This window comes from Silene latifolia, chromosome 11 (genome assembly GCF_048544455.1).
Source record: "Silene latifolia isolate original U9 population chromosome 11, ASM4854445v1, whole genome shotgun sequence".
NCBI lineage: Eukaryota > Viridiplantae > Streptophyta > Magnoliopsida > Caryophyllales > Caryophyllaceae > Silene > Silene latifolia.
In genome coordinates, this window is record NC_133536.1 from 80392156 (window position 1) to 80408530 (window position 16375).

Sequence of the window (16375 nt, forward strand, 5' to 3'; positions counted from 1 at the left end):
CTTGGTTTGCAACCCAAGTCACCCGTTTTATCATTTTATCCTTTTGTTCTAAAATTCATGTTTAAATGCTTACTCTTAGAAACATATAACTTAAAGTGATCTAATAGACAAATATAATGACGGGTTTCATTATATGTCCACATGCTTAAGGCTTGTGTATGATCATTTACAAAGTAACCTTGAGTCTACGAAGTCTCTTAAAGGTATGTCAATCACCAAGTACACATATGAAATCTAACACTATTAGTCAATCTATGAGATAGTTCTCCTTAAAATTTCAACATCATTATTTGTGTCTCATATGCTATCTTTGAATCTATAGTGTATTTATTCTTAAGATAGAGTGGGAGAAAAATGAGGACACAACACACGAGACAAGATAAATTTGTGTACTTGTGTAAATGAGATCTACGCAAGGTAGAATGATTTGAATGAAGGGTATATCTATTCACATAGTATACCAAATAGATGAGGTCTATGGTCGCAAGTAAGATCTATATGACTAAAGAGACCAAGTGAAGTAATCATAAGAGTATGTTCTCAAGATAACTACACGAGGAGACCAAAAGAAATTTTTGGAACAAAATGACTAATGTAAAGTCTTAACAAGAGTTTTGACTAAGTTTATGAAAATTTTGACCAATAATTTCAACCTTGAGATTTACTTAAGAGCCTAAATGAATCAATGTAACATCCTAGTAATAAGTGATATTTATGACTAGAGGTTGCAAGGATTGATATACCGATATCTTCAATAGCCAAAGTTTTAAACCACGCAGATGTCATTACTTAACCTCATTATGAAAATGGATTGGTTAAACCTCCTTCTAAAAGGGATATTTTAAAGGATGTGTATTAGATATTACTCATATTTAATAAATGACATTGCCACACATCATTATGACATGAATGTGTTAGAGATTTAAAATCTCTTTCTATAAGGTTAAGATGAGACCTCTTCGAAATAGGAATTTTGAAAGGATATGATGGGAACGTATATGGTTTCATCTTAATAACTTTGCAAAGCAACATACATTCCAAATTTTGAAATATGTTCAATTGAGTAATCAATTTCGAAACATGTGGAATTAAGTGGGAGCATTAGGAAATTATCATGTGACGACATGGAATTTAGTGGGAGCTATCATCCTTTGAATGTTTACAACTCATTACTCATTATGAATGACGAGCTAATATCTTCTTTCACAAAGAAGTATTTGAGTTTTCAATTCTGGATGAATTAGGACTATGATGAATCCAATTACATCAAGAAATATTGGATTAGTATTAAGAGATACACATCATATCAACATACACATAGGTTATTCATGTAGATGAAAATGGAATTGCCATTAGCAGTCATGGTCGTTCATTGAACCTATGAACGGTTGATCTCATGATTATTAGTAACTAATGTTTCCGCCGTTAGAATAATCATGCACATGTCCAATGGTGAATCATATGCATAAGAGCATGATGATTCATTGGTAAGCCATAAAAGAAACGTCATGAATTCTCGAGTAGAATCCAATGTACGATTTCGGTGTTTGATAAAATGCTCAGTTATGTGTCAAGAGGTTGCACATATTGTAGAAAATCCGAGCACCTGTAAGGATTTATAAGAATCCTAAGCCTTTCAAGCTTAAAAGGAGAAATAAGAAGTTTTGGAAAGATACTTGGTTGAATAAGAAGTTACTCAAAACTAATCTTTCCTAACTATGCTAGGACTTGTGAGAAGTGCTAGACCAATCGTCTTGGCAAATTGTTGTAAGACTCTACAAAACATATACCTAGTGTATTGTGTGTGGATGGAGTACTTGATCAGTACAAGTTATATCATTCACCACAAATTCGTTCGTTATGTGATAATCGACAAGGAAGTTCCTTCAAGATAAAGAACGAAAACCAAGGTCGGGAACCTTGATGTGTACTTGGTAAGGTTCATGCTATGAGAGAGAACATGAATGTAAAGGAAAATGCAAGTATAAGAAGTTTGAACACATGGACACATGGCATGTTAAACTTCTATTGCAATCAAGAATTGTTTACACTTACGATATGCATCACAAGGTTGTAATATAGTATTGACGACCCAAGTGTGATGTCGACATTTGTCGTTTGAGTTATTATTAACTCACCTTGTACATTGTTATATCCAAACGGGTTGTGGAGACAATTGAACCCCGTTAAAGTGAACGTGGATTAGCATTGTATTTGCCCATAGTTACTTACATGAGGTGACGTCTCGAAGTGACTAGAGTGTGATACGATTGATGGCAAGTTCAAGTGCCATAGAGTCATGTGAGATGACTAGTCGATCACATAGGCAGACTGTTAGGAACATTTTGTCGGGCCTAATGACCGCTTATAGAGTTCTGGCAAATTTATATAGCCTGGTCGTGGCGAGAGCTGCTATAGTATTCAAATGAGTCGATTCTTTTGACTAAAGATTATTCGCCTAAGATGGCACAGTTTCAGATTAACTTTGATTTGTGTTACTACGACCTTCGTAAATGGGGTCAAATGGGCATATTTTGGGTTATGATGGTTGTGGCTAGTTGAAGGGAATGAGTGCGATAGGAATTGTCCACCCCTAGTCAGGTTTATAACAATATCTCAGGGCCACTCGAGGAGTAATGAACTGGAAATGCGTGGCCACGCTCGGAATGTATCCATGGTGGATAAATCCGGTCAATCAGTTATTCTCCAGATCGAGGAAACCACTCTCGATATGATCACTTGCAAGTACGACCTGAAAGACACCTTGCATTGAGTGGGAGATAGTAATAGGACAAGAGAATTGGTGACGCACACTTGTCGAGGACAAGTAGGAGATTGTTGGAATATGTGTCCTCCGACAATAATGCGATCACAACTGATGATCATGATGATCACATGTTTAAGTCTCATTATAAAGAATACAATTGGGAAGTATTTTTACTGTCAACTGATCAACATATATCGGTAATGATTGGCTGACTAGAGTTTGACATTACTATCGTACGACGGTGGTGATCAGTTGATCCCCTAGGTCATACCTATAAAGCAACACTCTTAATTGATCATTTAATTAATCGTATAACGTTACGAGTTAATTAAATTACTTGAAAATTGACGGACGATTTTGGAAATAAAATTTACGTATCGCATTGGAATTTAATTAAATGAGATGCGGTCTGAGTAATCGAATTGTATTATTACTCAGATGAAATTATTGTTTAAAAAAACAATTAAAATTGAATGAACTATTATAAATACAATTTGTTGTGATTTATAATTGGTAAAATATTTTGGTACAAGTAATTATGAATTACTAAAGTCGATTTTTGTATATGACGTATTTTTATTAATACGTTGATTTTTAATATGTTAAAAATACATAACAATTTTATGTTACATATGACATGTGACATATTGACAAATTGACAAAAATAAAATGGACTCCATTTTATGAAAGTGCCGAAATTAGGAGGAGGATTAGGCTAAATATTGTGTTTGATTAAGTTAATGGAAAACACAATCATTTCCCTAATAAGACTAGCCATGCACCTAGTTTACATTGTGAAGATAAACTCTTGCATGCATTGGCTCACTCTCTTTTCTTCCCTCCTCTTCCCTTACCCGGTTTTCCATAGGAAAATCTAAGGGGGTTTTTGCCTTATATTTTTATAAAACAATACAATAAAAGGTTGTAGAGATTATTCATTCATTATTCATTCACCTAAATATTTTTAGAGAGATAAAAATATTCTACTTCGTCTTCTCCTCTCCTAACCGGTTTTGGGAGATTAAAAATCAAATTATTTTGGGTCAATTTTCTACAAAGTTAATATTATCTAGTACTCATAATATTAATTTTAATCAAGAGTAAGCTTTGGGTATAAATCCTTGGGAGAGATCCTACACTTGGGTCTTTGTTCATCCAAAAGGAAAGCTCAAGAACAAGAGAGAAAGGTGATCTCTCTTGTGCCCATATTAACCAAATTTCCAATGTAAGAACAAAGTTTCTTCTTTATTTTGTTTAAAAGTTTGCATGCATAAGATCATTCTTTAATTTTATGACAAATTAAATTAAAACATATATGAATATGCCAAGTATATAGATCTACTTTTCCTTCAGAAATAGCCTCCTCGTCAAGAGGGTCGAAGTTCCAATCAGGAGCTACAAATATTACCAAAAAATGCACAGGTAAAACTTAAATATTCTAATTTCGTTTAATATAAATTGCAAAATTAAGAGTACAGGAAACCTACCACTCTCTAAAGGCGGATATCTCAAGTAATCAAAGCCTGACCCCAGACTCTCAGTCCGGATAAACAGGAAAGTTTTCGCTGACTTTTATCATCTCCGAGTCCAGTTAGTAATTAATGGAGACATTTTTGACTTAATCCTCAAATTAAAACGACCAGTAGAAGGATTTTTCATATGATATACTGCCTTGATATCATTAATAGTAATTACAAGATTATGCTTAGCACATAAATTTTCAATAGAATGGACAAGTTTCCAAACCATTGGCATGATCTGGAAAGGTGATACTTCCATAGCACGAATAGTATCAATCATCAAAGGAGTAAAAGGTAACTTACAACCTGCCTTGAACGCCCATTCATAAATACAGAACCAACCAGGTGACACCCAATTAGCTCTGACTGGACAAGACTCAGGGATCCAAATCTCAGTCGAATCAGGAATTAATTTTTTCTCCCTTAAAACCCTATCATAGTTCGTTTTCAATAAGTTTTCTTCAGGGAAATAAGGATCCAGAGATTGAAGAGCAGAAAAAATAGAGTCTTGATATTTAAAGGCTATAGCACGAGCAGGAGGATCAATTTCAAGCACCTCCTCCTCATGGATATCTTTGGGTTCAGGCTTAGCAGCAGCCTTCTGGGAAGCAGGACGTTTTTTGGCTCCCATATCCTTCGTTGTTTTGTTTATAATGATGAATTTTATGAGAAATTATAAGATTAGCAAACTGGAGTCTCTAGGAAATAGGGAAGAATTTTGGAGAAGATTTAGCAAGGAAAGTGGAAGAAATTTGGTGAAAAATAAACTCATCACAAATACCGTATTTATAGAGGAGGAGCAACGGTGCAAAAACCCTAGAAAATGCAAAACTGTCAGCATGACATCATACAGTTAGTCGTTGCAGTGTTTAACGGTAACTAGGAGTCTAAGAGTCATTGAGCAAACATAATTCTTTTTATTGTTTAACCCGGTAAAATTGACATCTCACCCCCGGCCCGATCCAAAGACGGGTAAAATGTCAAGGGCAATTGTTAGGCCCAAATTAGCTTTGGTGCGAATCTAACTTGGCACGACCTTACTAGGCTGATTAAGACAACCAGAGACCGGACAAATCTAACTATTATTTGGCAGATAAAGAATACCATAAGATAAGCAAGATACTAAGTCCTAGAAGAAAAGCCTGATGGAAAGTACAGAATAGCCTGGCAAGACATTCAAACAGGCTGGATTAAGAAGATAAACAAGAAATGCAGTTGTATGAACTAATAATCACGTCCTATTCTCAAGGAAGACCAAGTCTAACTACAAGACCATATCACTCCCATGAATCAAGACGTGTAAAGGAAGAAGAGCTAAAGATTGGTTAAGAGTAGAACGAGTCAATCGGATTAATAGGGAGTGTGCCCTATTAATCTGGTAACAACTCCGACAATGGAGAGGGACGTTGAGATCAATACAACGTTAATATTTGTAGAACTATAAATATTGTAATCTAGCATTTGTAAATTCATTCATTATTCATTAGTTATTCACATTTTATCCCTCATCCTTTCCTAAGTATTCAGCCATATACACGAATTTGTACTTAGATTTTTAAAGTAATACGAGCAATATTCCTATACATAATTCTTTCTTATCATTTATATTATTATTCTAAACCTATTGAACTAGATACCCTAATTACTCAATAATTAATCCGGATCCTTTGCAAGGAAAATCCTGCTAAAACAAATGAAAAGAAAAAATATATTAAAATATGAGTTTATTAGGGAGGAAATGGAGAGAAATAAATACGGAGGCCCAAAATTGAATTGTTTCTATTTTATCGCAAACACAAATCATAAAGAAGTAGGGGCCAATCCCTTAAGTTTCATGTAGCTTGAACCAATGAACGGTCTTTCCCTTTTTTTGGTCTCAAGTCTCAACTAAAGTACATACAAGAATTGGGTTTCTATCAAAACATGCTACTCTATATGTACGCTAATTTTCTTCCAAATTTTCAAATTATGTGCGGGGAAATTTGAAAAGTGAGAAGAAAATAGTACAAGTAATACATAGGTAATGCATATTAACATATTTGTAAAAGAGCTAACTAGTCCGCTATAAATTTCAATTCTAATAACTTTAGGTTAATTATGTACAAATTATGTAAATAGTTTATTAAAAACGGTCATATTGAAAGATAAAATGAGTATACTAATAATAGAGCACGATCCGTTAAACTCGAAAAAGGCTATGAACCACACACATAAAGAATACCTTCAAACAAATTCCATCAATCAAATTATGACACACATTCACTATTTTAGGACACTACTGTTACTTTCACTTATTTTAATGTTTCTAGTGTTATTTTTACTATTTTCCCTATTAGTGTTGTTATTTTCATTATTCTTGTTACAACGGTTATTTTCACTACTCTCGCCGCTACTTTAGTTACATTATTTATCCACGTTCTAATTAATATGACAATTTCTAAAAATATGATTATAAACAAAATTATCAACCAACTATAAGATACATTCACTACTTTTTATTGTTATTAATGTTACATTTATAATTCCCGCTATTAGTAAAAACTAGTATTGGTGCACGGCCCCGGCTTGGCTACCTCTATTTAGAATTAAAATTTAAATAAAACTAGTTTAAAGTTGCATAATCATAAATTTATCATTAATATATTTTTCTATGACATATTTTAAAATTACAATGAAATAAATTATGAGACAAATTCACTACTCCCGCTATTAATATTTTTACTTAAATCGATTGATTACCTAATTGTTCATATATAATTTCTTTTGTTGTGAGTCTTGTTACTTTTATTACATCCGTTATTACTACTGTTACTTTCACTACTCGCGCCATAATTATTGATACTTTCACTATTGCTGCATTAATATTGATAATTTCACTACTCCTGTTGTTACTTCTATTACTTTCACTACTCCCGCTCGCTGCTAATATTTTTACTTTGACTATTCAAATAAGTGATTACTATCATGTTACTATATCCAATATTACTACAATTATTTTCACTACTAAAAAAATTATTTTTACTGTTTAGGTATGCAATTTTAAGAGGCTTATATATTTATATAAATATATTACATATATGCGTTAAATCAAATCGAAATAATTATGGAATATTATACCTTTTGGAAATCTAGCTTGATTTATTTATCTTTTAATAGTTTCCAAAATATAACATACTTATATTATATTTGTCTATGTTAAACGGATAATTCACGTGGTACCCCTGAACTTTGCCACGTTGCACATGGTACCCAATATTTTAAGTTTATGTATATAATACCCTTTATGTGTGATTTTCATGCATAACATAACCTTTTTGGCGCTATAAAAAAATTCAATTGAGCATAATTCCTAAACCGGAATTCAGAATCGACCAATTTTTGTTCTAATATTATTATCTCGTAACACTCTATGATTTAAGGGAAAACAATTCCCGACTCATATTTTGTCGGGCTTTTTTTGGAATAAAAACTTCAAATCAACCATAACTTTGTTCTTAAATTTCCGAATAACCATTTTCGCTTTGTCAAATTATAGATCTCGAAGAGTTAAATCGATTTGAAAAAAAGGAATTGCCAAAATACGATTTCTGGTCTATGATTTATGCTCAATTGAAAATTTTAAGAACGATAAAAAGGGCACGTCATGCTTGAAAATCAAACCTTAAGAGTACTTTGTGCACAAACATAAAAAGTTGGATACCACGTGCAAAATGGCATAGTTCAGGGGTACCACGTGAATTTTCCGTATGTTAAATAATTAACATCTTTATACTAATATATATAGTGATAAGTTCTTCTAAGTCCTTAATATCTTTTGAGTCCCTAAGTCTTTATTAGGGCCCTTGGATTAGAAGAATGGAGAGTGGAGATTTGCCTACTTTAAGCCCATTATAGGCGTGAAAAAAAAAAAGGAAATAGGGTGAGCAGGAGAGAGAAGGGCTGTGTCAGTACAATTTGCTATTACCCACTGTGCACACACAAACACATGCATAATCACTCAACAACCTTCCTCAACACATTTCTTAGACATACTCCACCAAAACACAATTTGAAAAAAAAAAAACTCATCAGACTGGCGAAAATTGAGAGCAAATCCTACTTTCTTCATTTCCCATCTTCCTTTATTAGCTTCCTTGATCATCTTCCATTATTATCCTTGAGCATCTTCCATTATTATCCTCGAAGCAGAGAAACAAACAACAAGACCAACGTCCAACGTAAAAAATGACGGATTTGCAAATGGTTCCATTTGGCCATGGTAATTATTGGATTGTTTTTTTTTTATTTTCTTCATGTTAGTTTATATATCATATTGTTATGAAAACATTAGGTTAGATATTAACAGTTCTTTAAATATGATGAGGAAGTGTATTTTAGGTTATTTTTGAAGCTTGTTTTTTATTATGTAAAATCTGTAAATCCACTGTTTTATCATGAACTCCATCATTATGGAGTTCAATATCAACTCTGTGAATAATAAGTTAAACTTCTCCATGATGGAAGTTAAACTCTGTGAATAATAAGTTCAACATCATAGTGTCAGGCTTGAAATTTATAACAGTGAATTCGATGAAATTGTAATTTTAACTGCAAAAGGTGTGAATGTAAGCCACCAAAGTATTATTGTAATTATTATGGTAGAATTGAATTTCAAAAGTGTAATATTTGTATCTTAAATTGAAATTGTCAATATCGTAAGTATAACTTATGAAACTGTAATTATATCTGATAAAAGTATAATTTTAACAGGTAAAAGTGTTATTGTAAGAGACAAAATATGTCGAGTTTTCAAAGCGTAATTGTAATAATTACAAGTATAATTGTAACATACAAAAGTGTAATTATAACAACCAAATGGTTTATTGTAACAGAAAAGCAAGTTTTGAAACTGTAATTGTAATAATAAAAAGCATAATTCTAACAGATTGAACTGTAATTTTAACAGGCAAAAGTGTGATTACAAAAGACAATTTCTGTAAGTTTTCAAACTGTAATTCTAATAGAAACAAGTATAATTGTAACACAGAAAAGTGTAATTTTAACAACCAAAGGGTTGATTGTAACAGAAAAGCTGCAAGTTTATAAACTATCATTGTAATAGTAGAAAGTATAATTCTAACAGGCAAAAGTGTAATTATAACTACGAAAAGTGTAATTTTAAGAAATATATAATTTGAACAAATATATGGGTTACTTTAAGTTGTTATGAAAACAATTGATAATTATTACGCTATTGTCAGATAATATTGAGCACAATGGAAAACAAAAGCCGAACGAAGAAGAATTTTGCAAAGATGTTGAAGCTAAGTTCACCCCCTATGTTGGTCAGGAATTCCTGGAAATAGAGGAAGCAGTGACATTTTATAGAATTTATCTTTGTTGCTTGTGGTTTTGATGTGCGTAAGTACACGACTAAGAGATGGCGTGGAGGGGAGATCAAATCTAAACTGTTGGTTTGCAACCGGGAGGGGTTCAAACAGAAGGGACAATTGGAGTGTAGTGGCGGGCAGGACTCGGGTAGGAGACACAAAGTCAGGCGTGTTGGTTGCAAAGCGAGGATTAGGCTGTTCTTGATGAAGGGGGAATTACGAATTGACAGATTCCACAGTGGTCACAACCATGAACTCGTATCGGCCCGAGAGATAGAGAGTTCCAAAAGTTGGCATGCAACATAATGAGACTATCACAAAATGATAATCCTTTATAATTCAAGGGTGAGTTAATTAAAATTACACTTGTCTTGATTGAAATTACACTTGTTTATGTTATAATTTCACTTTAATTTGTTAGAATTACACTTTTGTCAACTAAAATGACACTTCTTGCGTCTACAATTACATTTTTTCTTGTTAAAAGAACACTTTTCTTTTTTGAACGATACATTTGTATCTGTTTTCTCTATCGACAAGAGATAGAGAGTTTCAAAAGTTGTCATGCAACATAAATGAGACTATCACAAAATGATAATCCTTTATAATTCAAGGTGAGTTGATTGGAATTACACTTTTCTTGATTAAAATTACACTTGTTTATGTTATAATTTCACTTTATTTTGTTAGAATTACACTTTTGTCATCTAAAATGACACTTTTTGAGTCTACAATTACATTTTGTATTGTTAAAACAACACTTTTCTTTTTTTGAACTGATATATTTGTATCTGTTTTAATTATGTTTTTGATGATTAAAATCTGTACATCTAAAAGATTGTCATTAATCAACAGCGGAAGATAGGAGCTACGAAGACTTACAAAATTCTGAAGGAACATGTTAATGGGTTTGAAAACATCGGTGCTAGTTTGAATTCTTTTAAGAACTTTCACAGGGATGTGAAATGCTACATTCATGAACGGGACGGTCAGATGTTCGTGGACCACTTTAAGGAATTGGTGTTACTAGACCGGGGTTCTTCTTTGACTATGATGTTGATTCGACGGTAGCCTTAGTAAAGCTATATGGGCCGACGGGATCGCTAGAAGGAACTACTCAGTTTTTGGGGATGCAGTGTCGTTCGATCCGACGTATTCCACCAATAAGTATGACATGTCATTCACACCTTTCACGGGGGTTGATAATCATAAACGGTCAGTCTACTTTACGTGGAGCGCTTGTTGCTCATGAAGATGCGGACTCGTTTAAATGGGTGTTCACCCGTTTCTGCGGGTGCGATGGGTGGCAAAGAGCCTAAGTACATTATCACCGATCAGGATGCTGGTATTCTTAAAGCGGTGCCATTGGTGTTCAAGACAGCGCGCCACCGCTATTGTATGTGGCATATCATGAACAAGGTTCCAAGCAAGTATGGAATGGTGAGAGATGATTATTCAGTGTTTCTAAAGAAATTGAATGCCATAATATGGGATGAAGACATTGAACCGGCAGAGTTCGATGCAAAATGGGAAGAAATTGGCAGGGAACACAATGTTAATAACATTGAGTGGTTCCAAGAAATGTACGCTAAAAGGAGGCAGTGGGTTATGGCTCATTGTAGGGACCTAGATATGGGAGGTGTTATGAGGACAACCCAAAGATCAGAGAGCGAAAATAGTTTTTTTAAGAGATTTGAGAGTAAGTCAGGAACATTAGTTGAGTTTACGATGCGTTTTGACAGCGCGATGGACCAGCAAAGACACACACAGAAACAGATTGACAACTGTAACAGACACAGTTTCCCTGAAATATCAACGCATCTAGCTATTGAAGTGCACGGGGCGGAAGTGTACAGTCATAAAGTATTCGAGGAATTTAAAGAAGAGGCCAAGTGCTCAATTGGTACTTGTAAAAGTAGAGGATTCACTGAGTGTGGCTCTTTAGAAGTGACCACTGTAAGAGATGCAAGCAGGGAGAGAAATTATGAGGTCACATACTGCCCAGGTATCATTCTGTAGCATTTGTTTACTAAAATTATACTTTTATCCGTTAAAATTATACTTTTGTTGATTAGATTTACACCTAGGGTTGTTAGAATTATACGTTGGGTTGTTAAAATAATACGTTGGGTTGCTAAAGTTATACTTTAATCCGTTAAAATTACACTTTTATTGATTAGTATTACACTTTGGGTAGTTAAAATTACAAATTGATTAAAGTTATACTTTTATCCGTTACAATCACACTTTTATTGATTAAAATGCTACTTTTGTGTATTACAGTAACACTTTCATCTGACTGATTTAACTAACATATTACTTTATAATGTTGAACTAGATACACTGAAAGCCACTTGTAGCTGCAGAATGCTTGAGAGGAAAGGCATTATTTGCCGGCATGTCATATGGATTTACTCATCAAACGGAGTGAAGATTATTCCAGAACAATGTATTGTTAAAAGATGGTGTAAAGATGCAAGGTTGTCTAAAATGTTCGATTGTAATGGTGAAGCAACTGAGGACGTTGATATAATAGATGGAAAACAGATTGCGATGTCAGTAATGTGGTCGGAGATTCATCAGACAGTTGGGTTGCTCATGGGCAAATTGAAGAATGATGTCGAGAACTTCTCTTGTCTAATTAGACAGTTTAAGGAGAAACTCTCACCATTAGGATCACCATTGAATAAACGACAACAGTTGGAGAAAATTCTTGGATGTTCTCCTAGTGAGGAGATAACCATTTTGCCGCCCAAGAAATCCAAGAACAAAGGGAGCGGAAAGAGAATGTTGTCGAAGAAGGAAAAAGCAGTTGCTTTGGCAAGGAAGCCAAAACGCATGTGTAAAAATTGCAAGCGATTAGCTAACCATGACAAAAGGAGCGCCTAACCCATTCGCGAGCACCCGCCGATCTCGCAATCGTCGAAACCTCGTCGGAAGAAGAAGAAGATGGAGAAGACGAAGAAGAAGAAGAAGAAGAAGACGAAGAAGAAGAAGAAGAAGGCATCTTAGAATAATCAATTTAAGACGTAATAAGTAGTACAATTTTTTGGGATGTCTACACAAAATACGAGGTACAACATGATGTTTCGTATTGTGTTTAGACATCAAACTGCCAGGAAGAAAACTGGTCGCCGTTGGTATTAGAATGTATTTTGATGAAGTATTCTTTATTAGACGACACAGTTATAATGTGCAAATTCAGAACGTTGAAATTTTCACTCTTGACTATTACATGATTATGTTCTTCAAAGTACACATAGTTATTATTGCAACATCTTTCAGATAGGTAAAACAACATTACTATCTTTTCATAAATAAAACTACTAAAATGACACTTTTGCCTTTTAAAATTACATTTATATTTTATGTAATGTAAGGTTAATCATCACTTGATATGGCTGTTAGAATTACACTTCGACGGTTAGAATTACACTTTTGTGTATTACGGTCACACTTTCTTGATTGATTTAACTAACATATTACTCTATATTGTTGAAGTAGATACATTGAAAGACAGTTGTGGCTGCATCTTGCTTGAGAGGAAAAGGCATTCTTTTATAGAATGTCGTAAGATTATTTACACAAAAACTAACTGTCTACATTAAGTTTGCTAACATCTGCAAATAATACAAAGTATGAAATAAGTGTTTACATAGCCAAGGGAATATTCCCACAAAAACAGAACTACTAAATTAAGGTTGTTATTTTTTCACATTGGCACGGGGCTTTCTACGCTTCTGTTGTAATACCTTCCACAGTTTGTCCTTCGTGCTAACAAAAGCTTTGACCTTCTCGAGCACACCTTCGCGCAAAATGTTCATGTCCGCGAACGAGGGTAGCTACCAATTTGGATCACCAAATAGCGCCGTGATTTCTTCTTCTCGAGATCTTCATCTTTGAAAAGGAAGACCCTCGTATAAGAGCATCGCCATTATGTTGAACAGACCCGACTCTGGTTGGTTGAGAGTTGGTGACATCCTTTGAAAGGTATCGGCGCAACACATAATTAGGAATTTCCGTGCCCTAGTGTTCTTCTTTTCCTTATCCCGTGATTCTAAATAATCACTCACTGCGCTAGGCGCAAATGTACATAATTACCTTATAAAAACTGATTGAACAAAAAAGATAGCATTCGGAAGAAAGCGATTGACAATAACTTACAATTAAACGCGCTTGTTTGCTTTGCAAAGCTGCGACTTCTTCAAGTCGAGAATGCCTTTGCCCGTCAAGCAAGTCGATTGTATTTGATTTGTGATTGATACATACGCATGCAAAATGGTCGTCAATGCAGAACGGGACAAATAGCAAGTCTGTTTTCAAGTTAACGGTGCGGTCCTTTGCTGATCGACGATGAAGGTGTCCCCAGATCCGAGTGCAGTGGTCGTTATAGTTCTTTGTCGATTGTGTGCCTGGTTGCTCAAACGTCCCGAGCATACGCATGATGTAAATCCTTGAAAAGGCAATAGTGAACATGATTAATGTGTTTACATTGTCACCCAAAATTACACTATTGTCCCTTAAAATTACACTTCACACGGTTAGAATGACACTTTTGTGGATTAAAAGAACTAAAGTGAAACATTCACATTAAAACACTGTAATTAAGAAAAGTGTCATTCTAAGTAACAAAGGTGTAATAGAAGTGGACATAAATATTATGCAATGATAAATGGAATTACCATGTGACGTATACCAAAGAATGACATCCTCATTTGGTCGCCATATTCCTCCTTCTCCAAATGGTTCATCAAAATCGACCAGAGACTCGATCACATTTAACGACATAAGGTTTTCAGGCATCAAGGACATAATGTCTTTTCTCCGAAGCGTTGCGTGACGGGTGTACCAGACCAGCTGTTCACTGCACTCCGTAATATTAAAGAAGTCGTTAATTAAAGTAAAATAAATGTCAAAAATAATCTGAGTATCCTTGAATAAAGAAGTAGTTAATTAAGCCGACTTGACTGGACCGTTCATCATAAGTGTGGTCATCTAACAAGCAATAGTCGGCAACATGCTTCCTCCTATTTTTAATATCCTTGATTAACGCTTGATTGCCCGGAGCGGACTTCGACACCACATTTGTGTTGAGACCACCTCTACCACGATCGAGAGAGCAGCCCAACCCGTCCCCCTTTCCACGGGGATGGCTCTTAACAGAGGATAGCGCTTTACCAGATGGAATGCGCATGGCAACAAGCGTCACCTCCATAACGGGCTCTTCAAATTCGATTCGCGAGCACGTTTTGTGGACTCGCCCTATGTCACCATCTGTTTTCCTCTTAACAAACATTCAACTTTCTTGTCAACGGATGTCCGGCGGATCGTTTTGAAAAAACCAACCCTCGTCGGGATATCTTCTCGATCATCGTTAATGTCACAGGAGAGGACGAGTGTTGCGGCAATCTCAGCACGGTACAAACTCATAGCATCCTCTTTCCCGAGGTCACATTGAAAAGGGCTTCCGCGGTAGAACATCATATGTAGCATCATGAAAACACCACAGTCATTTCTCGAATACCCTTGACCTTGCCAAATTTGAACTCAATGTTGACAATCTTGAACCCGCCGACCTTTGCCCCCTTAGACATGACCCTTTAGACACCAAATACTTCCCCATTATATTTGCCTGGACATGAAAATACGTCAGTGAGTTAACGTAGTACGACCCACTAAAATTCGTTGACTTTTGGATATCGGACACTTACGGAAATACGCGCTATCCCTCCGTAAGGGAGCGTTTCTATTGGGTCATCGTACTTGCGGTTGTCGAGGTAGTCAATCTGCTCGGTGAGAAAGTTGATGCACACGCAGTTGTAGTGATCACCGTCGCCAGATAAAATGGGGAGAAAGATCTGCACCGTGTGTCGCTAAAATCAGAACAAGGAAAACTTAAAAACCATGAGACAAGATTACATGTTTTGTTACCTACCATGTCCGTATCAAGCTGGAATGGTGCACGACGGAGTTTCAGCCCCAGGCATCCCAGCCACCATAAATGTCTTCGTCTTTGTTCAACACTTTCCCAAGCTTTTGAGCGTCCCAAATATACCTTATGGGGGGGCCTTTGTAATTTGAAAAGTGTTAAATGCGTGAACAGATAATTAAAAGAGCTATTTTATAAAAATAAAGTGAACCTTTAACCAAAAAAAGTGTTAGAATAAACTCAGAAGGGAGATGGTAAAAGTATAATTTAAACAATCAAAAGTGTAATTCTAACGGCAAAAAGTATCATTTTAACGGACAAATGTGCAATTTTAACATACAAAACCAACTTTTTAACTTTAAAAAGTATAATTCTAACGGACAAATGTGTAATTTTAACACGTAAAGGTAACATTTTAACTTACGGTGTGACTTAGTCCAAAGAAAGAACGGGATATGTCCGAAGGTTTCATGATGTGGTTGAGTAGCAAGCACCAACCATCAATAACACTTGTCATGATTTGCTCCTGAGGGTTCAAAGTTGCAATATCTTCCCGGGTAATGAAATAAAACTCATTTGAATTGGACCAATCGTTCCCTACAACAAAAAAATGTAATTAGCCAACAAATATATATATAATTAGCAATGTTAAGAGCCTCTTGTAAAGAATAATACACTTACAACTCGTTAAACGCGTCGATCGATTGAACGCATAGTCAATCACATATTTCACATCCTTTGAACATTGGCACTAGGAGCTCCTGACTGAATGCTAGGTTTCTCGTCGCAA

The 16375-nt window shown here is 35.0% G+C and overlaps 1 protein-coding gene across 1 annotated transcript; it reads left to right on the forward strand.

Moving 5' to 3' along the window:
* The first annotated feature begins 10910 nt into the window (after window positions 1-10910).
* On the forward strand, window positions 10911-12545 carry LOC141613584 (protein FAR-RED IMPAIRED RESPONSE 1-like). The gene is made up of 2 exons (XM_074432324.1): window positions 10911-11661; window positions 11995-12545. The coding sequence occupies exons 1-2, from the start codon at window positions 10911-10913 to the stop codon at window positions 12543-12545; spliced, it is 1302 nt and encodes a 433-aa protein (XP_074288425.1).
* The last annotated feature ends 3830 nt before the right edge of the window (window positions 12546-16375 follow it).